The sequence below is a fragment of the Actinia tenebrosa genome, unplaced genomic scaffold, assembly GCF_029948245.1.
Source record: "Actinia tenebrosa isolate PJP-AT-01 unplaced genomic scaffold, QUT_ActTen_1.0 PGA_scaffold14__42_contigs__length_11649687, whole genome shotgun sequence".
NCBI lineage: Eukaryota > Metazoa > Cnidaria > Anthozoa > Actiniaria > Actiniidae > Actinia > Actinia tenebrosa.
Window position 1 is genome coordinate 4,200,490 of NW_028292574.1, and position 22,179 is coordinate 4,222,668.

A 22,179-nucleotide genomic window follows, 5' to 3' on the forward strand; every position below is an offset into this window, starting at 1 on the left:
CAGCAACAACAACAGCAAAACAACAGAAACAACAACAGCAACAACAAACAGCAACAACAGCAACAACAACAGCAACAACAAAGCAAACAACACACAGCAACAGAAACAAAACAGCAGAGCAACAACAACAGCAACAACAACAACAGCAACAACAGCAACAACAGCAGCAACAACAACAGCAACAACAGCAACAACAGCAGAGAACAAACAACAACAGCAACCACAACAGCAGCAACAGCAACAACAACAACAGCAACAACAGCAACAACAGCAGCAACAACAACAGCAACAACAACAGCAAACAACAGCAGCAGCAACAACAAACATCCAGTTCAACATACAAGCAACAACAACAGCATGCAACCAGCAACAACAACAACAGCATGAGCAACAGGCATCAATAACAACAATATCAGTGACAAAATCAACATAAAGTTTTCAAATTTCACTCCATATTCTTGGAAAATATTTGATTGTGACAAAAAGCATTTGAATACGTCAGCTCTGATTAGCATTATGCAAGACTTATTCAAGACAATAAATCCCCTCCCCGCCCCCCGACTTCAACCCTAGCCACGCCTCCACCTTGCCTCTCACTTCACAACACAAAATATCTTTAAAAAACTCGATTTCTTCCAAAATTATTCGTACAAAATAAACTTAAGACGTCCTAACTTTCTGCGCAGAAACCCCCCAAAAAATTCTTAAAGAGAAACGGTTAAAATTTTGTCAAGAAGTGTCGTCCGATACTTCGGATATTTTGACTACGTCACACAAGTTTTAAGCTCTTTTCTACGAAAAGAATTGAATTGAAAATCTAAATTAATAATACAAAGAATATATCCGAAATACATAAGACCGAAAACGAATAAACACGATATTTTTTGAGAGTTATTCAGAAGTAAAATATATTATAACGATGGTAAAAAATTGAAACAGTGTATGACCGAGCAGTGATATCTCTGAATCACGTTTCTCAAGCGTACGATGTTTTAAATGTTAAATATTTTAACGGCCAGAAAGATAACCAGAAAAGAACGACTAACCTGAGCCAGAGGCGATATTTTCCTTGTTATAATCCAAGCACTCGACTGATGAGTATGTATAAATAGATCTTCGCATTTGACCTACAAGAACGACATAGCAATCCCGAAGTCAATGACATAAACATTACTTGAAATAACGTTAAACCTTAGATATATCCCAGCCTTAATACAAGTCATAGTAAAATACATTTGATTTATACTTGCCTATTCGTATCCTCATTATCATTTTAACTACGAACAACTAATGAACAGTTTTAGCTTGTTTTGCCTCATTACATCGGTATATTTCTCTGATTGAACATCCAGAATTAGTTAACTCTTTGATCTCAATTTTTTCTAAAATCTATCTAAATTTCCACTGGATTTTCAAATTTTCAGATGATATTTTAAGACAAAAGTTGCAATAGAAAGTACAGTTCTTATGTAAGATACTGTAGATCACTGACAATGAACGTAGTTTACTAATGAATGAACGTAGTAACGTGACCAACTCGGTTTGTTTGTAAACAATGCGAAGGAGCTTAGCGTGACATCATGTGAGGTGAGTCACATGCTTGGTGATCACAAGGTACACGTGACGATCAAATGAATGCGTGATAAGAATGAATGAATGAAATAAGAAAGGAAGAAAGAAAACAAAGGAAATTGAAAAATGAAATATTCTTAGTCATCTGTAGCTTTCCTTTCCTTTCCTTTCCTTTCCTTTCCCTCTCCTTTTATCCCTAGTTTCTACTATACTATAAAATAAAGTGTCCATGGTAGAATGGAGGCCTTATTTTCCAACTACTTTCTTCTATTAGATCATTCAATGGCCAGAGAGGACCCACAGAAAAAAAAAAAAAAACGGCGCGGACTTACCGTCTCCTAGCGACCAGAGTCGAATGGAACAATCTTTAGATCCGGTGATAGCCATGTGTTGTAAAGCGTTAGAACGAGATGTGACTGCTATAGAAAATTAATAAGAAAGGTACGAGTCAATACCCCAGCCAGAGACCTGTTGAAATGCTCGATACTGGGTGTCTATATAATAGAGAGTTTTAGATTTACGTTCACGGCAAACGTGAAACGTCAGTTCACCAGTAAAAAATTCTTTTAAATTACTGAAAAAGAATCGCAAAAAAGTCCAAGTAGTAGAAAAACAAAAGAGTATTTGCGCTTGGTGAGAAGGTTTGTAAAAGGTAAAGTAAAATACAGGAAAACTATGAAAACGTGGTCACGTTTGCCGTTTGCGGGGAGAAAAAAAAGTCAATCTAAAACTCTCTATTGACTATTTTTATAGAGCGTTTTGGGGTGACGTCACAGCGGCCATGTTGGTGTACCAAAACAAAATACATTTTCTATCCTCGGGGAATTGAACTCTATTTTTATGCAAAAACTGTGCAGAACGTTTAAATTGTTTGGTACACCAATATGGCTGCCTTGTCACGTGAGTGAAAACGCTCTATGCAATTACAATACACTCAACAAAATTACTCGATTCTCATTGGACAAGAGGAGTACAATTAAATCCCAAATTTTACTCAGAGTGTATTATAAACAAAAAATCGTCTCGTGCAATTCGGAATTTATAGATACTCGTGATGTTTTGAAAGTTCTCAAAGTTTTCAAAGTCGGGTCCCGTTAGATGACAATCTTTTTAACCTTATTCATAAAGATCCCAGCATCAACATAACGTCATATGCTACACAACACATACGTATGACGTCATAAACACACCGTCTTCGCTGAGGTTGATCGCCAAGTTTGGTACCAGCTTCACTGCTGTCACAGTACCAGTATGTCCTCCCATACTACGTAGTTCATGACCTGTATCAGCATCCCATACTTTTAGCATAGTATCGCGACTATAAGGTAATAAAGATAAATGTTAGAATAAACGAGAAACCTTCCAATAAAACTGAAACAAACGCTTACGTTGCGACAAATGTTACTACAAACGTTTAACAAGAGGAATCAATGTACGCAATGATATGCGAACGTGAACACTTGGTAATGGCGCCTGCCAATCATACTTCGTCAAGACGACGAGTCCGCGCGTGTAAGAGTGGTTTTGCGTGTACCATGCGTGGAGTGTATTCTCGAAACGAAAGCGCAGGTCATAACGTTGGCATATTTTTGGCTCTTTGTTAAACAATGATACGACGAGGTTAAACAAGTTTAAACCAAGTTTTTTTATTGTCATGGTACCAATAATATTGAATTCAAAAGTGAGGAAATTTTGAACGAGTTTGAAGATGCATTGCACGGCACGGCGTAGGATTAATGGCCCCGTTGAAGTAGACAATGCGCGCAATATTAAAGCTATTTTAACCAAAATGAGGACACTACAACATGGTCACATCACGGCGCAGAACATCTGTAAGCCTATGGAATCTAGTATATCCAATTTCAACCTGTAAGCTACATTGTTAAAAGATAAAGATCAGTTATCGAAATTATATATAACACTTGAAATGTTTAGCTCAAAATTGGTTAATTAATATAATAGTAATCCCCTGTAGATAAATAAATTTATCGAATGTTAATTCCTACAGCTGCACGTATAATAAGTATTTAAATTATCTGGTAAATACAAAAATATATTAGAAAAATTGAAAATAATATATTGGAAACGTCATAGACATTTGCATAAAGCTCAGACTTCTTTTAAGTTTTCCAAAAAAAATCCCGTTAAAAGATCTGCCAAAAAAACTAAATTTGAAATTATGAAAAAAATTTCTTCAAAAGAAAAATAATTTCAATGCATTTTGCAGCAACAATGGATATAAGATATTAGTTTGATAATTGTTAAAAAAATAGATAAACATTTTGTATCTGTTATGCAAAGTAAAATTTAAGTTACATTTCTCTTACTTTTAGTTGCTGGAGTTTCCATTTATAGGTCTTTAGAAGTGTATGTTAACCAAAGTAAATTACAAGATATAAAACAGCCATATATCAGTAAAATCTGACTCGCTTGCAGCTCTGAACAACTGCAAGAATCGATAAGAGCTCTTGAATTATGCTTGTGTTATAAAGTCTCTATGGTAAAGTTCATTAATATTTAGTAGCCATAGCTGAAGTACTTGTTCTGTTATTGAATTATTAATCAGATTTTCTTTAATCAACACTGAATCTAAAATTCCATAAAATACTTCAAAAGCATATTTTTTTTCTGTAAAATATTTTAGTTCGAGAAAAGAGAATAAACTAGATATGGTAACTTAAATCAAAGGTTTTGAAGCTGTTTCATTTTTGATGTATTATAAGTGGTTGGAGTTATGGTTAATATGTTTTTACCACAAGTATAAAACTGGTTTAGTGGGAATATGGGATGATATTTGAAGGCCTTATGATTGGCTAATGCAAATTAAGATGTATTTTAAATTGTTGCCTTAACAAAGCCATAGATGTTATTTATATACAAAGTGTATGTAAAATATCCAAGGATAAAAAGTTTATCCAGTAAATGAAACATTTAAATACAAGTTAAAGACAATAGGCCATTTTACGGATCCCGTTACTCAACCTCAGCCTCGTCAGCGCGCAATTATTCTTTAGAATTTGACTACAGTCCGCAGTAATGAAAGGAATTTACACATCAATGAACAATTGAAACACTTAAAAATTTCACAGGTTGTAGGCAATTTCTAAAGAATATATTACACGCTGACAAGGCTGAGGCTGAGCCGCGGGATCTGTGAAATGGTCTATTTTGTTGCTTGCAGTAAGTTAATGAATTAAGAAAGAATGGCACTAAATGCAACTGACAAAACTGATATTTTTACTAGTTGTTTGTAGGACAAGATTTTAATTCTACTGGGAAAACGTCTGTGATAACGATTGTTTTTTGATATTGTCTGAGTTAGAACCATGAATTCTGGAGAGTGGTATATTGCAAAATGTCAAATTTGATCGACTGAGAATATAATGCAATAATTGCATGTGCAAACAATACTGCAGAAATATGTTTGTGTTTTTTTTGGTTTTTTTTTTCAGAATTAAACTTGTTATAGACATTATTGAACTGAAGTATGAACAAAACCTTTATTTAAAAATAAATAAGGCCAGGGTAGTCCCTTCAGAACTAATAAAAAGCTCTGCTATCAATGGGAGCTCTGGTAAATCTAGAAATGGTTGCATTGCAATTGGTGGTCAAATATGGTGGGCAACTATGGTGCAATCGTTTGACAAACCACATTACATTTTTGCACCATGTCATCTGGTACTAGCACGACCAGGGCTTAAAATAATGCCTTACATAAACAGACAATGTCTGGCCAAATGCCTCTTATGCTGATCCTATTGACTGAGTCCCATTGACTGCGTCCCATTAATTGGTTACATGGACTGGTCACATTGAGTGGCAGTTATTTTAGCCCTGCAAGATGGCATTAAGCAGCAGTTTATATTTAAAGTCTAATCCCCTCCTACCTTCCAGAGATGATAACCGTCTCTCCACAGTCAACATCAGTGATGTTATCATTATGACCTTCGAGTACTTGAACATTAAATGAAGCATTCTTCCATTCTTGCTGTACTTTGGACAGAGCTGTTGGTTTTTTGCTGCTTTTGGTTGTTGATGATGATGGTAGTGATGTAAAAGATGATTTTGATGATGATGTTTTGGTAGATGATTGTGACACTGATGAAGCTGCTGCTGCTGTTGATAGTGATGATGCTGAAGATGATGATGCTGCTGCTGATGTTGATGCTGGTGTTGTTGATGATGATGATGGAACAGTTACAGCAGTCTGAGCAACAAAGTTATCTGCATTGACATCACTTTTCCTTGGTGCTATCTCTTCACTATAGTTATCATCACTACCCCCCTCTGCAGCGCTCTCATGCTGTAACCTTGAATCAATAAGTTGTCTTTCCTCCTCTATCCTGTCATCCTCTTCTCCTTCTTCTTCATCATTCCCAGCTGTTGGATTTTGTTCACTTTTGGTAAGAGAAATCTGAGCTGCCAACTCCATCTTTCTCACATCTTTGAGAATTTTTTCCCGTTGTGCAACAAGTTTTTGAAGTTCTTTACGAACTTGGTCCTTCTTCTTAACCTATACAATGACATTTTGGGGAATTATTTAATCTTAGAGCAGTTTTCAAAGAAATGGGGAATAATTATTGACAGCAAATTCATAGTCATGTTTGTACCCCTACTATATTTTACTGCATGTGTAACTATTAGCTATGAGTTGTAATTGGATGATTTACTCAAAGAAAATGTGAAGCCATTTCAAAGTTACAGCTTGTATGAAACCCATTTTACAATCAGAGTGGCAAAGGCGTGTTGCATGATAGCATCCAAATTAACTGTGTGATTTGCATAAGATGATCTCACATATTACCATGTTATGTGTGATGCGTGATAAGTCAAAAATTCTCTCTGTGACGTGTGATCTCATTAAAGTGCCTATCACCCTTCTGACAATATTTACAGTATTGATTCTACATGGGGTAAGATGTAATATAACCTGAAAAAAATTCATAGTTTGAGTGCAGCTTCTTGAAGTTATGAAGGTTTTTCCATGCAATATGCTAATGCGGTGACGTATGAGGAGGCATTTATGGTTATTTGTTGTTCCTTGTAATTCTAAACACCGGCTTCTATGTGAAAAATAGCTTGCAATAATTTCTATAAGAGCAATGGGCAAAACAATGACGTATTTCAAATTTAATTTATCTGTGCCAGTAAGGTTTTGTATATTAAATGATTACTCCTCATACGTCACAGAATTAGCATATGGCATGGAAAAACCTTTATAACTTCAAGAAGCCGCACTCAAACTATGTAATTTTTTTGGGCTTTTCCACATCTTACCCCATGTAGAATCAATACTGTGAATATTGTCAGAAGGGTGATAGGCACTTTAAAAAATTAGTGTGAAGTAAAATGATGTACAATCATGCATGTTATCATGATAATAATAATAATAATAATAATACTTAATGACTAAACATAAGTCTTAATGAATAATCATAAGCTTGATAATAACAAAAAAGGTAATATGATGATGATGATGAGGAAGCTAAGAATTAAAACTCTGTTTATTAAACTAGCCATTAAAACACAAACTCAAAATCAAAACCAAATTCCGCAAAAATCCCATCAAAAATTCATCCAAAAAAATTACTTGAAATGAGATTTGAGATGGACTTTACTTAAACCCTTGTTAATCACCCCTCCCCCCCTAAAAACACACTTTCATGATCATATCCCAAGGAATACCAACCTTCAAGTATTCTTCGTCCGTTAATTCACGATCTAGTTGATCCAAATGCTCAATCTGGCGTAGTTTTTTGCGAAGTTTTCTTATCTCAACAGACAAAGTTTTGTCATCCGCCATTTGTAAAGTCGCCACGTAAGATTTCAAATAAATATCTGGGTTGCCTGTGGTTGTGACGTATTTTGGATCCAACTTCTCACAAAATCATTTTGGAAAGAGTCTCATTTTCCTTTTAAGCTTGGAAAGACAACATTAACTGTTTTACTGGGCTATAGAATTTATTAAAAAGAGATTTATAGATTAATGTAAGGGTTTGAGGTCTTATTTAGTTGGTATTCCTGTGGTACACAATATGAGGTTTGGGCTGCCTGTGGTCTGATTAAGCAACATGGAGGACAAAGTGAGTTGTTTGTCGTTGAAGCGCAGTTTTTAATCTTCTTTGCAGTGATTAAACCATAGAATTTGACACTTAATGCTTGGTTTTGTTAACTTTTATCATGTTAAAAGGATAATCCCGGAATTTCCAGAGTTACAATGGATAAAGAAAAAGAATTAAGACAAAAAAAGGTTAGTGAAACTACTTCTGTTTTCTGCAGAGTAATTTCGTTAATTTACCGCATTGACTCATTTTTTTATTTTTCTATTAATAGTTGCAATTATGGTTTTTATCTTGCATCAGATCATTCTCAATGATATTTGGCTTCTTTGTTTTTTCTGGCAGATTGAAACAGCAGTGAAATTCCTTCAGAATCCCCGTGTACGACAGACTCCTATGGCCCAAAGAAGATCATTCTTGGAAAAGAAAGGTATACTTTAGAAGAGAGAGAGAGAACCTGTAGAAAAAGCAACTCTACTCGCATGTGATGACATGTCTAGGGATCAAACCCAAAACTGCAGCAGTGAGAGGTGGGGCATTATCAGCACAGTTGCCCAGTGCAGTTGGCGAGTGGCATGAAGGGAGCCAGTGAGAGAGATGATGTGCTTGAGATATGCTTGCTTCTGATTGTTATTTTATTCTGATGTACTGTAGGATTAACAAAAGAAGAAATAGAGCAAGCTATTCTCCAATCTGGCACAGCTGCAGATGAAGTAAATAATAAATAATAAGTTATTAAAAGAATAAAAATTCATTCTTATAACCAAATTGCAGCTTGGAATTTAAGGTTTGAACCCCCTCCTTCCCCCCCCCCCCCCCAACCCCCACCCCCACCCCCACCCTCACCCATCCTCCCAGTTGTCTGGAGCTCTAGAGCTCCAAAAGGAATTCAAAGAGGGTGAAGGATAAATAGAAATCCAGGGGGAAAAGCAGAAAATGGACATTTTTTTTGTATTTTATTGACATTTTTATGTTACATTTTTAAGATAGACAAGTACAAAAAAAAAGGCTAAGACAAAGTATAAGAGAAAAAGAAAAGGGAAAAAATAATAATGATAAAATGGAATGGAATGGAAATAGACATCCCTAACCAGGGGGTGGGGGAGGTTGGTGGGGGAGTTGGTGGGGAGGAGGGGGGGGGGGGGAAGAAGGGTGGGAAAGGTTGACGATGGAAGAGGGTGGGGGGGGGGGTTTGGTGGGGGAGGAGGATAAGAGTGGAATGGAATGTTTTATTGGAGGGATTGATTTTTTTGGCTCACTATTTATTAAATGTGTTATAATTCGTTTCTCAGCATAACCCACCATCGACTGCTGTATCACCAATAGGTGATGGACATAATTTAAAGTGAGTGATTAGTTGTACACCTTTTGCAATCCTAAACGTCAAGAACATTATTTATTGAATCTAGTAGATATCAAAATGATCACATACATGTTTAGCCAATAGTCCCTTTCACAGTTCCCTGCGCTATCTTGAAAGGTAGCCATGCCTTTGCATCGAAGCGAGATGAACGATGAGCTTGCAATGATAGAGACGTGTGAATAATATTATTGTCCAAAGTGTTAAAAAAAGTCTCTATTATTACAAGCTCACTGTTCGTCTCACTTAGATGCAAAGGCACGGCTACCTTTCAAGATGGCGCAGGAAACTGTGAAAGGGACTATTGATATGTAGTACAATATATTTCAATTTGAATTCAGAAGTTGATTTTTACATATTTCATTTACTTTCAGTCATCATGTGGTACAATCACCTCCCCCACCCCCTGTACCCTGGAAAGGATATTTTGGGGCTGCAGTTATTGGAGGAGGACTGGGATACTTGTTGGTTAATTTAATCAAGGTACAGATATAATCAGTAATATCCTTAAATTATTTATAAATGAGGAAAAGGGTAAAGTTGACGTTGAGAGACAACAGGGGAAACTCATCTCTGTCATCATGTATCACCATCATCATGTATCATCATTATTCCTCACCATAATGATTCCTCGTCATTGTCATCAACATTACAGCCATTATCATCATCATCATCATCATTCTTTATTAACATCATTATCATCATTCATCATCATCATCACTACATTACCATTAATCGTATCAACGTTGTAGTTGTCATCATTATCATTGACATCATTATCACTATCATCAATATCTTCATTGTCATCGTTATTCATCATCGCCATTATCACCATCATTGTCATCAATGTATAACCATCACCATCATCATCATTGACATCATCACCATCATCATCATTGACATCATAATCATCATCACCATCATCATCATCATCACCATGATCATCATTCATTGCCATCAATTTTGTCAATGTCATCGTCATCATTGTCATCATCACCATCATCATCACCATCATTACTATCTCCCAATAATCCATGTCGTTTCACATATATAGCCAACTAACTTACCCATAACATATTCCTTTCAGAAATATATCCTCCCATTGATCTTTGACCTAAAGGAAAAGGATGAAAAACTAGACAAGTTAGAATCATCCGTGGCTGAGCTCAGTGCCAATGTCACAGGAACAGGTAGATAACACATGGAGCCTAAAATCATTGTTTTTTGGATGACGAATCATCATTCAAAAAACTCTTTTTGACTTTTTGATGGCTCACCCCTACATCCCCAATTTTTCCTGGCAGCCCCCCCTTTTCCCCCCTCTCGTATCAACCAGTGTTGTTATGCCCCCCTTTCCAACTACGAGGCCTTGTTTTGCCTGGCCTCCCCTTTGGAGTCTAAACTTTTCCAATGGACCCCCTCAATTCCACCAGCACCCCCTCCCAGCTATAAAAGGATTGGTCCCTTAGATCATTATTGATATTCAGAAAATAGGGAGAGAGAGAGGAGAGAGGGTGGGTGGGGGGAGGGGGGGGAGGTTCGCACATTTGAACCACCCCTGGTGTATCTGACAAATAGTCTTATTTATGTTCATTTTTTCACAGTTGGTTCAGTACAGACAACCCTTGACTCTGTGCAGGTAAAACAGAACTACAGCTCTAAAATGGGAATGGGAAAAGATGAAAAATGATGAAATGGGAATGGAATGAATGGATATTCTAATGATATTCTTCCCTAATTTTTTTAAACACTTTCCAGAAATTACTGGTTGAGCAACAAAAGAAAATTCTAAGACTCTCCTCTGACCTGACGGCAACGCAAGATAAACTTGCAGGCCTTCCGACAGACAGTTACTCAGTAGGGGATCTCAAAGCAGAAATTGTCTCCTTAAAAGGTCTTTTACTCAACAGGTACTTGATATTTTTAATTTGTTAATGTTAGTTCTTTATTTAAGGTTTTTATTTATGTTCTTAGTCATTACCTGACTTAGATTAGCCAAGAAGTTGATTCAGGGTTCGATCTGTGAATTAGCCATGCCCTGACTTAGATCAGCCAAGAGGTTGTTTCAGGGTTTAATCTGTGAGTTAGCTGTGCCCTGACTTAGATTAGCCAAGAAGTTGATTCAGGGTTGGATCTGTGAGTTAGCCATGCCCTGACTTAGATCAGCCCAGAGGTTGTTTCAGGGTTGGATCTGTGAGTTAGCCATACACTAACTTAGATCAGCCTAGAGGTTGTTTCAGGGTTTAATCTGTGAGTTAGCCGCTGCCCTGACTTAGATCAGGCCAGAAGTCGTTTCAGGGTTTGATCTGTGAGTTAGCCATGCCCTGACTTAGATCAGCCCAGAGGTTGTTTCAGGGCTAAACCTTTTTCTCTATTTAAATAAACATAAAGTATTTTATGGTTCCAGAAAGCAGTTTCCATCTCCAGTAATAGGTTCAACTCCAGCACAAGGTTTAGGTATTCCTGCATGGCAGAGAGCTACGTTGCAATCTGCATCAGGATCATTTGCTAAAGACAAAAAGATTGATGATGGTGCTACTGGAACATCATCACAGGTTGAACATCCTAATGAAGCTAAAGAAGAGAGCATTGCGGTAGAGGACCACTCCTTGATGAATGGTAAGCGATAGAACACTTATTATTTTAAGGAGTAGGCATAGCTCAGTTGGTATATTAGTGCATGGCCTTCAGAGCTAGAGAGTCCACGGTTCAATCCTCAGGATCTCCACGTTCATTTCAACTACTCTCTGTTCTGTGTTGCTTTAGCTTTAAATAACCATAATAAGAAGCACCTGATGGTCTGAGGTGGTAAAGTTGGCACCTTTTAGCGCTTCTTATATGAGTAGACCTGGCTCGGGAGAAATGAGCAACCACTATAGTGTTTTAGAACCAAACAAAATAGCTTTACCTTTTACCTTTTTTGAGATTGGAGTGAGTTTGACTGATAACCATATCAAAATGCATACAAATGAGGATGATTTTGTATCCGATTTACAGACTTTCATGTAATATTTCAAAGCCGACAATGAGGACTGGATGGGTTTTTAAGTCCAAGCAATTAGTTCCTAATTGGAACTGTCCTGTCCAGTCTGATATTAGAGGCTTTGAAATAACTTCTCATGCTCATTATTATTCGACTTGGAGTAACTGGAACACAATAATTCCGTCCTAGGACTGAATTAATTTTGTTCCAGTTACTACAGACTGAATTCAGTCCTTTCACAGTACTTTACCAGGTTTCAAGTAACATCATGTGACCCAAAAATAGCCCATTGATTGGCTGGTTTACTCATGAATTATTAATGAGTATGAGAATTTCAGTGAGATATCTCTTGTAATAATCCAGTTTCAAATTTTCTGTTCTGCAGGGTTAGCCTCAATTTTGTATTGAATTATTTTGAATATTCATGTGTTCCAGTGCAGTTCCATGGAATTTCAAAGTGTTTGTTTTGTTGAAGTTGTGCATTCTTTACTTTACTGTTGGTATTTGTGAATATTTGGACACTGAAATGAGGCTAACCCTGTAAGTATGAGTTTCTGATCAAGGAAGACAGCTGTATTTAACTAATTCGAAAACGGTCTATTGATCATCTCAGGTCATTCAAGTGATTTGGATAAAAGCAGGGAGGAAGATAGTACCCCAAGTCCACATAGCTTTAGCAGTGGAAGTGAGACTTGTTCCGGCACACCAAACACTGTGAAATCAAACATTAGTGAAAAAGATATGAACAATGCAGTACTACTTGAAGAGGCCGACATTAGTAATGACACAAGTGTGTCGTCATTGTCCGACATGTCAGTTAATGCATCTTTTAATGAAGCTTCAATAGCGTTTTCATCAACCTGTATTAAAGTAGCATCAGATGCTACGTCTGTTGAGGAATTGCCTGAAGCTACTGATCAGGATAACCAAGAAGTCGATTGAAAACTTGAAATGGCATACCAGGATGAATTACTTTGTCAAAAATATCAGGATTTGTATCCAATATATTTGATATGAATGGGGGAAAAAGCATAACTCCAGCAACATTGATGGTCGATTGTAAATCTATAAATCCTCCTAGCTTGGATGTAATGTTTCCCCTTTTCAGACCACATGTCATTCTCTAGAGTATCATTTCTTTGCGTAACGGTTGCACATGAGAATTAAGACACATGTATTGAATTGAATACAACTTAAGCAAATAATCTTTTTGTCAGGAGAATGGCATGTAGTCCGAAATGGGAAGAATGCTGCCCAAGCCCAAGTTAAGATAGTATATTTTTATTGCGCTAGTTTGTCAGGAATAATAGAGAAATAAGAGAGCTCACACAGTCTTCATTGTAGTGTTGGGTTTTACTAGTGACAAGCATAATGCAAAGAAATTGTGCTTGTAGTTGTGTTTGCTTGTGTTGCTCTTGCATTTCAAATTTATTCTTGAATTACTATTGGAGTGTTCAGCCCTTCAAGCACTTCGGCATGAGAAGCTCTGACAGAAGATACAAGACTTTTAAGCCATGTCTGTATGGGTCATAAACACACACAAACTGCCCCAATATGATAAAGTGAAGATCCCATTGAAGCAGCCTTGTGCAGCCTTATATGCCTTCTGGTGTGAAGAGCAATGATGATGATGATGGTCATGATAATGATGAGGATGATGAATCTTCTAGTGGGCATAGTTGACATGTAAATTGCAGCACATTTTCATTGAATTGGGTTTCAAAATGCAATCACAGCAGACTGTAATTCATCCTTATTGCACAACTAGATTAAACTCAACTTAATACAAACCAACAAACAATTTATTCACATCCAATTACAGCACGATGTGCAAAACGAGGACCACATGTTATGTATTTGCATACTCGTACTATCATGCATATGTTTTTTTTAGGTTAAGCTGGCTGGTTTTAACAAACAAAGTTTGTAAAGCTCATTTGGCAGCAAAAAGACAATTCAAAGAAGTATGCAAATACATTATGTTTGTTGTATTTTAAGCAGGGCCCCTCTGGATACCAGCCTCATAGCTGAATGGGCTGCCCTGGTTAAATAAAGCTTACATTTACATTGAATGTGGTCATGCTTTCAAACGTTGTCATGCCATTGTCATAACATTAATATTGTAAATTAACTAAAAATAATAATCTCATTAATAAGTAATATAATCATTACAACATCATGGTATTATTAGATGTTACTGTTTATAGTTTAGACGTGAAAATGTTTACATTCAAATCTCAATGTATTGTACAAAGAGTACATCTAAGTATAATGATATGAAATAAATTTACAATGAAAATTAGGAAGTATCCAACATTTTTGTCTGGTCTTTTCACTAAAACTTTTTTACACTTAGTCTAGCATGGAGATGGAATCCAAAGGTAAGAGAAGTCAATTTGAAATTATTAATTTTTTCCTTGAAATGCAGGTTACACTCCACTAACACAATTTTCTTTACTAACGCAGAGTATTCCACTAGTAGGAAGGCGAATTGGTAGGAAAAAAATGGATTCCCAAATATGTGTCCACTCAATTCAGTCAATGACAGAAAATAATGATTGCAGTACTAAGTATGATGACCGTGTACATATTCAAGGGATATGCACTGTCTCTGTTTCATCTTCAAATAGTTTAAAGATCCTAAGGGTAAGAAAATGCTTTCTGTATATCATTCATCTGTTTCATCCAGAACTGACCTTAACTCTCCTCCCCTTCCCCCCTTCACTTTATGACTAGTCTCTAGACAATGTATTCATGTATAGTCAAACAGTGTAGGGTTATTTCTAAATATCTACCACCTTGACCTACTTTACAACTTTATTGGGTATCAATCAGGAAGGAAAATTACAAAACCAACATGCTACTCTTTTACTCCGACGAAGGACAAGCGTCCGAAATGTCCGAAATGTCAGACTTTTCACGGTGTACAATTTACCTTTTCATCATTACTGTTTCATTAGAAACACCGATGCAGCTCACACTAGTTTTTAGCTAGTTATATCTTCGTGCTACCCAAAGCGAGAAGTGTGAATGGGACTCTAGGTCCCATGCTAGGCATTTTCTTTTGACTAACGATATAAATCAATAGAGAATTGTCTTGGATAATTAATACAGTTATAGTAGTAAAAATTGATAACTAGTGAACTGAGAACGGCCAAAAAAATAATCAATGGAGTTCAAACAAACAAAAGTCCCTAAGGTTCAGTTATTATCAACCTTTTCTCCTAAATAGAAAAATATGTTTTGTTTGATTTGAATACTGATGTAGACATTGCAGCTGAACTAATGGGATATTGTCCAAAGATTTAAGAAAATCTGTTTATTACAGTTGACTCTATTAGCTAGGTAGTTCATAACTGCTTGATAATAATATTATTATTACAATAATGTACATGTAGGTAGCTTGGTGTGGCTAAAGTATCATCTATATATACATTACTTAGTAAGGGTTATTCAAATGGGACAAGTAAACCACGCCGTCAACAACATAAGGTTGAACGTCTGTTTCATTTGGCTCCATCCTTGGTACTGAACCACTGATAAGATCTTGGAAAGCCTACAATGAAACAAAGAGAAATAATGTTTGGGCATAATGTTTTCCCATTTCATTATCGAACTTATAAACAAAGAATTAACCATTCAAAGAAAAAATATCAAATTTAGAGATATTCAATAAATATTTTAAATAACTAATACCTCCTTTAGAGAAAGTAAATTTAATATGCAGAGGGGGGGATGAAGATATGTGGGGGGGGGGGGGGGGAGAGGAGGGTAGCAAAAATGTTTTGGGAACGTAAAGGGGGCTCTAAAAATGTTTTTTTGGGGGAGGGGGTTAGACAAAAAGTTTTGTCCTAAAGGAAGTGGGTGTAACAATATGAGATTTGTAAGGAGAAATCTTCATCCCCCCTTCCCCCCAGCATATAAAATCAACTTTCCCTTAATGGTAGATGGTAGTTATCTTTCTCACCCTACATGCTGGTTCTTCCAGATTGTTCCCCCAGATGTACACACCCCTCAAACTAATGTTCAGCTTCATAGCCTTGGCGATTGCACATAGACCTTGACTGGCAATGTTATTGCTGCATACTACTAGCCTACAAGAAATAGATCATGTTCTATTGCAGTTGCTTGCATTGCAGGCATCCTATGTTAGTCCTTAGAGGAAGCCTGAAATGAAGGTTACAGCATGATATTTGCTGTGTCAAAAGTTATTGTAACTTTTGATTGGCAACAGAGATTATAATCCCTAATAAATATCTTTCCAGGAGCAGATGAAAACTTTTACTAGTAAAAAGGTGACCGTTACTAGGCACCAATACCACAGGAAAACCACAAAAAATAAGGAAATAGTATTTCTGTATTTATGAATCTTTGAAAGAGTCTCTCTGCTTTCCTTTCTTTATTGATATAATTTTCTCTAGTGCACCTCTGCACTTCTACGATATTTAAGATACATTACTTACGTAGTTAGATTTGTGTTATAAGAAGCCAATGCTTCAGCTATTGCCACAGCGCCATCATCTTCTATTCTGTTATAGGCCAGGTTTAGTACCTCTAGAGGAGTGTTCTTCTTTAATAAGATAGCCAGTTGCTTAGCACCATCACGGGTAATGTTATTGCTATAATATTACACAACACAAAACAATAAGAAAATTATGTCAATGTTTTTTGTGAAAAAAAAAGGCCCAGCTCTGCGGTCCCTGCAACTGTAATAACAGCTATCATGTACTGTGTATGATGGATGATAACCCTTCTGTACATGTACCTGCTCAGGTTAAGGTGTGTTAACGTCAGGTTCTCATAGAGGTTTTCTTTGATTCTTTCTGCACCAAAATCTCTGATGTCATAGTGTGTCAGATGAATCTCCTTTAGTCTTATGTTGACCTAGATAAAAAAGTACTCAAATCAGTTCTCTGCACTCAAAGTTTTTCCTGCCAAAACGAGGTCATTTCTATGGTGTCAAAGGTTTTTCCAGCCAAGCATTTCCTTCACATTTGTTTGGGACAAATTAAGTGTTTTCCAGCCAAAAACATGGTCAATATTTTTCTAGCAAATGAATTGGTTTTTTTAATGTCAAGTAAAATCTCCTACCTTTAGCATTCTGGCTATGTGGACTGTAGTCTCTTCCTTTGAAAACACAACAGACAAAATCAATGACCTTGTACATCATCGGATATTTAAAAATAATAAAGTCGTCTAATTCAACCTTCAATTTTATTACTCTTGTTTTTTCGATTTTCTGCAAACTGTCAGACATTTCAATGGTCTGTGGTGAAATTGGATTTCTACTGCCGCCAGTCAAGAAATAAAGGATACGACTCGTTATTTGTTATGGACAGCAGCAAAAAAACCAAACATTTTTGCATTTTTGTGTGCATTTTTGATTACTGAGTTCCCAGAATATCGACAACTGCAGTAAACCCTGAAACAATCTCTGGGCTAACCTCCTGTTAAGTACTGCATGGGTAAGTATGTGTAACAAATCACAGCCAACTCCATAGTTAATAAAACAATAGGACGTTTGCACGATGGAGTCATTGGCCTCTACTACCAGACTCCCTTGCACGCTTTCTTTTGTTCAGTTAATTAGCACCAATTGTCTTACTATTCTCATGAGGGAATACAAATTTAAATAAGAAAGAAAATTCGCAAAGCATCTTGGTAGTGGTAGTCAAATGACGACATCATGCAAACGTCCTATTATAGACTTGCTTTGCTAACCTGATGGCTAAACAGCAAAGGTCTGTTCATAACCAATACTTTAAGGGTGTTGTTGTAGTTAAGGACAGTTGCCATGGCAATGACACTTTCAGTTTTCTATAACAAATCAAATAATAATATTATTATAAAATTACCTATAGTTAGAAATAGTTATTGCGTAGTTCCAGAAATCATCCATGCCCACCACACAGAGGAATTTGGAATTTCCGAAGAGTGTGGGGGTCAGAGAAAGAACAAAAATTACAGAGTTCGTATGGAAGAAAATTGGAATTTCCGGGGGGTAGGGTGGTGTCTTAAAAAAAATTCCTCTGTGAGGGGGGTATGGATAATTTTTGAACTACACATAAAAATCCTGGTCATTCTAAGATCAATGCTTTAATACCTTAGGAAAAAGCATGCATAAAACATTGCATAATATGTGCCGTGTAAAATTTTTTAAAACTGTTAGGGCTCAAAATATTTAATGGCAAGTTAACATTGGCACTTGTCCAGACAAATGTCTCTCGATCGAGCTTAGGCCAATCCTCAACTGGTCACATTGACTGGTCAAATGTAGCTCTCCCATACCTACATTTGCACTAATACAAAGTGTGTGCTGCAGACTTACCAAGTCAACCTCAGAAATATCCAGTTCTTCTAGTACAGTATTGACTTGTAATGTACCAGCTATAGCCATGCCACCTTTGTTACCTATTTTGTTGCCATTCAGCTTTAATTCTCGTAAGGTTTCATTAACCTAAAGACAAGAGACGCAGTTGAAAAATGGCACTAGTGATCATCATCTTTGTAATGTTTAAAGGGGCACTTGGATGAAAACACCCCATTTTTTCAAGGTGCGAATAATTGAAGTATTTGTGGATAATTTGACTCAATTATGATTATGTAAACCAGATTAGTGAAAATTTTCGCCTGGGAGCCACTTGCAGCTGAGAAATTTTGGGTTCAAAGAGAAAAGAACAATAGGGTTGATGAGTAAATGACGTCATTTACTCACAATTTATATGCTGCATAAAAATGATAATTTCTATCCGACACTTTTTACTGTGAAGAAAATATGTTGCTTGGATACTATTGGGGCCATATAGATACGTTTAAACAAGTTGAAAGTCATTTCCAATTATTTTTATCCATTTTCATCCAAGTGCCCCATTAAGGATAAGCACTAATTATAAATTTTTGCAAGTGGCTGACAAACCTGTGGCCCTCATTCCGTGATCAAATTGGAATTTAGAAATTGATTTTCATGGAGGAAGGGAAACCAGACACAAACCCTTAACACAGGAAAGAATTGACAAGCAATTCTACTGGCGTGTTGTATAAAATGGTCTGAACCCAGGTGGATGAATGTTAATCAAAGTATTATGATCATCTGGGTGGATGTACTGTCCTGAGAAAACTGCCCACAACACTGAAACAGTGACTCGCATGCATTAGACCGATGCCACCAATTACACTAATCCAGGTAATTAGGCTATTGTTATCGTGGTAGTATAAATATGACCAATCTGACTTTATTCTTCACTTGACTCTGAAGATGACTTCCGCTCAGGTTGTCAAAACATCAATCACATTAAACAGTCCTTCTCAGCAGGACTACATCCACCCGGATGATCATAATACTTCGATTCACATTCTACTGACATGTGTTGGAGGGTCTGAGGATTGAACCTATGATCACAACTGTGAGAGTGTGTGTGTTGCATGAGCAGGAAGCAGATGCTGCAGCAGATCCAGGATTTTAAAAAGAGAGCTCCAAAATGGCCACCACACGGAAAGAGCTGGCATGATTAGCTTTGCAAGGTGGGTTTCAATATTTCATTTTTATAATACTGGGCATAAAGAACATGATCTGCTTCACAAGATCTCACAAGGCCATGGAACCACCCCAGAATCCACTTCTGCTGACAATTCGTAGTTGTGAGAATAATACAATTTACAACTAGTTCTCTCACCTGCAGGCCCTTAGCGATAGCTTCTCCTCCTTCTGGTCCAATGTCGTTATAACTCAGAACAAGGGTTTGTAGAACTAGAGTTTCCTTGGTTCATAAACAAAAAGCGACAATCATTTTAAAGCAACATACATGTACCCTGGGTGAAATATATGTTTTATCTTGTGGATGTTGACACTATAAATATAATAATTAGCTGTTTCAAGATTAAAATAGTTATTTTTTATAGCAAACCTGTAAAAGTTGATCCAAAATCATTGCTCCCTTATCTCCAATATTATTATATCCAAGGTCTAACAGGACAACAAATGTGTTTGGCTTCAGTGTCTTGTACAAGATATCCACATCCTTTGGAAAGAACAACAAAGTGCTAGAAATAAGCTGCTAGTACCAAGCGATAGGTAAGTTTATCTATTGTTTACTATCAAACTTGAAGAAAACCGTATGATCTCAGTTTTCAGATTTGACTGCAACTTGTTAGTCTTATTCCAGTTGAAGTTATCATTAATGCAATCACGCAACCTCTGGAATGCTGGTGATCTCCACTCATGGTTTACAGCAATGTAAAATTGCGTTTGTTTAAATAAACTAACACAATCAATTCAACATATTGCGCCATCACTGTGGGCACTAATGAAGTGAATTCCGGAAATGAATACACCTACTTGCAAGAACACTGTCATACGAAAATAGAGCATTAGTGATTTAGTGGGATAGGAATTATATTAAAAAAACAAAAGAAGATCACTGAAGCTGAACTTTTTCTTTTGTCTTCTAATGTATTCCTTTCTCATCACTAAATTCCTAATGTTCTAATATCGTATGACAACGTTCTTGCAAGTAGGTGTATTTATTGAACCTGTTTTCATATATTGAAAAATGAAAGACCAAAGCCTACTCATGACCACAATGTCTTTAAATTAACATACCTCATCAACTAATCGTTTCCTATACATCTCGTTCCATTCATTTCGTTTGTTACCATTGAGTTTTAAATAGAACTCATTACAAGGTTCCCTGCAAAGTATAATTATATAATGTGTAGTTCCAGAAATTATCCATACCCACCCCACAGAGGAATTTGGAATTTCCGAAGAGTAGGGGGGTTAGAGAAAGCACAAAAATTACAGAATTTGTATGGAAGAAAATTTGGAATTTCCGAAGAGTGGGGGGGTCAGAGAAAGCACAAAAATTACAGAATTTGTATGGAAGAAAATTTCAATTTCTTGGGGTAGGGGGGTGTCTTAAGAGAATTCCTCCGTGAGGGGGGTAGGGATAATTTTTGGAACTAAACAATGAACATAAACAAATGAAGAACTACCATTTTTTTAATGCCAACAATTAGTCCTCATTCATTAGGTACAAATCAGTATACAGTATAAAATCATCTACTGCATTGTTTTTGAGTGTTCTATATTTTCAATCTTAAACCCAGCTGGCTAAACAAGGAAACATGTTTACTATATGCACTCTTCCTCATTATTTTTCCCAGTTTAATGTGTGAATCATTGCTACCCATGATAAATTTTGCTTCCGAAAAGCAAGCTATGTTTCTACAGTACGACAGACACATTTTGTGTTTAATGCAATGGTTTTAAATCCAGCAAAAAAAATTGTATAAATGAAAGAATGGCCATATTAAATTTATTTTAAATTAACATTATTTCAACAATGCCATTGTGTATAAAACAAAAACACGGTTGAACATATGTGTTCATTAAAAGCTCCAGGCAACCAACGTCATATATTGTAATTGATGACGCCATAAGGTACAATTAGAATATAAGTGTTCTACTCTTAGAGATCAAAGTTTTTATTTATTTGAAAATAGGGAGCTGAATCTCTTTGACAACACAGTAACTATTGTTCTCGCTATCTCTATTTTTTTCTCACTGTGGCTTATAATATTTTTCGAAATTTCTAACTTGAAGCCTCAAATCTTACTCTGCCTTTTGAAAAAGAAATCCGAACTAGATTAATTGAAAACTTTGCATTCCAAATGTGGCAAAAAATTAAATTTATGAAGGTTGCAAATTCAGAACATTTTGCAAAGAATAATTTTTCTTATAACTTAAGAAAAATTACAAAACTTACGTGAAACTGTCATCTATAGCAGTGTTGAAAATGGCCAATAATTCTGCATTTGGTTCCTTTTGAACGTCTGCACAGGCCTTAAGGTAATCATCTTTTGTGGCGCTTGCATCTCCCATTGTATATCTTTCCCAAAATCCTTTATTTCATGAAAAAATTCTAGAGAAAATAAGAAAAAATCCACAAACTATGAAATCCTGGCCGCCATTTTGCCTTGTTGCTATGGAGACGTTAGTTTATCCCAACCTCGTCCTGATGTACCTAATTACATATGCGTGACGTCAATCTCAGGGAAAACCATAATACAAGCGTTTCTATTGGCTTAAAAGTAACAATAGAACGAATATTAGCCAATAAAATCCTAGGATAGAAAAATAGAAAGGTAAATATTTACTTGTTGTTATGCCGACCAAAACAACACGTGGGTTTTCACTATTTTTGTGT

The 22,179-nt window shown here is 36.2% G+C and overlaps 3 protein-coding genes across 3 annotated transcripts in view; 1 reads left to right on the plus strand and 2 right to left on the minus strand.

Annotated features, from left to right (window-relative positions):
* Positions 1-7,407, minus strand: part of LOC116298053 (uncharacterized) — a 31,156-nt gene extending 23,749 nt beyond the window's left edge. Inside the window, exons 1-5 of the mRNA XM_089029586.1 lie at positions 7,262-7,407; positions 5,460-6,085; positions 2,763-2,890; positions 1,905-1,991; positions 1,047-1,127 (exon numbers count right to left, since the gene is read on the minus strand). Of these exons, the coding sequence (XP_088885712.1) occupies positions 1,047-1,127; positions 1,905-1,991; positions 2,763-2,890; positions 5,460-6,085; positions 7,262-7,375 (1,036 nt within the window). The 5' untranslated portion in view covers positions 7,376-7,407. The remainder of the gene's footprint in view (positions 1-1,046; positions 1,128-1,904; positions 1,992-2,762; positions 2,891-5,459; positions 6,086-7,261) is intronic.
* Positions 7,408-7,611: 204 nt separating this feature from the next.
* On the plus strand, positions 7,612-13,610 carry LOC116298054 (peroxisomal membrane protein PEX14). The gene is made up of 11 exons (XM_031706398.2): positions 7,612-7,655; positions 7,763-7,822; positions 7,977-8,061; positions 8,286-8,344; positions 8,924-8,976; positions 9,366-9,474; positions 10,079-10,181; positions 10,596-10,630; positions 10,750-10,901; positions 11,399-11,610; positions 12,588-13,610. The coding sequence occupies exons 1-11, from the start codon at positions 7,644-7,646 to the stop codon at positions 12,914-12,916; spliced, it is 1,209 nt and encodes a 402-aa protein (XP_031562258.2). The 5' UTR covers positions 7,612-7,643; the 3' UTR covers positions 12,917-13,610.
* A 144-nt stretch (positions 13,611-13,754) lies between these two features.
* LOC148911251 (uncharacterized) lies at positions 13,755-21,949 on the minus strand. The gene is made up of 11 exons (XM_089029587.1): positions 21,739-21,949; positions 20,574-20,661; positions 19,879-19,992; positions 19,648-19,731; positions 18,303-18,431; positions 17,696-17,791; positions 17,066-17,101; positions 16,740-16,858; positions 16,438-16,593; positions 15,942-16,068; positions 13,755-15,530 (listed from the first exon to the last, which is right to left on the minus strand). Exons 1-11 carry the CDS (start codon positions 21,852-21,854, stop codon positions 15,414-15,416), a joined length of 1,182 nt encoding a protein of 393 aa, XP_088885713.1. The 5' UTR covers positions 21,855-21,949; the 3' UTR covers positions 13,755-15,413.
* Positions 21,950-22,179: the final 230 nt, after the last annotated feature.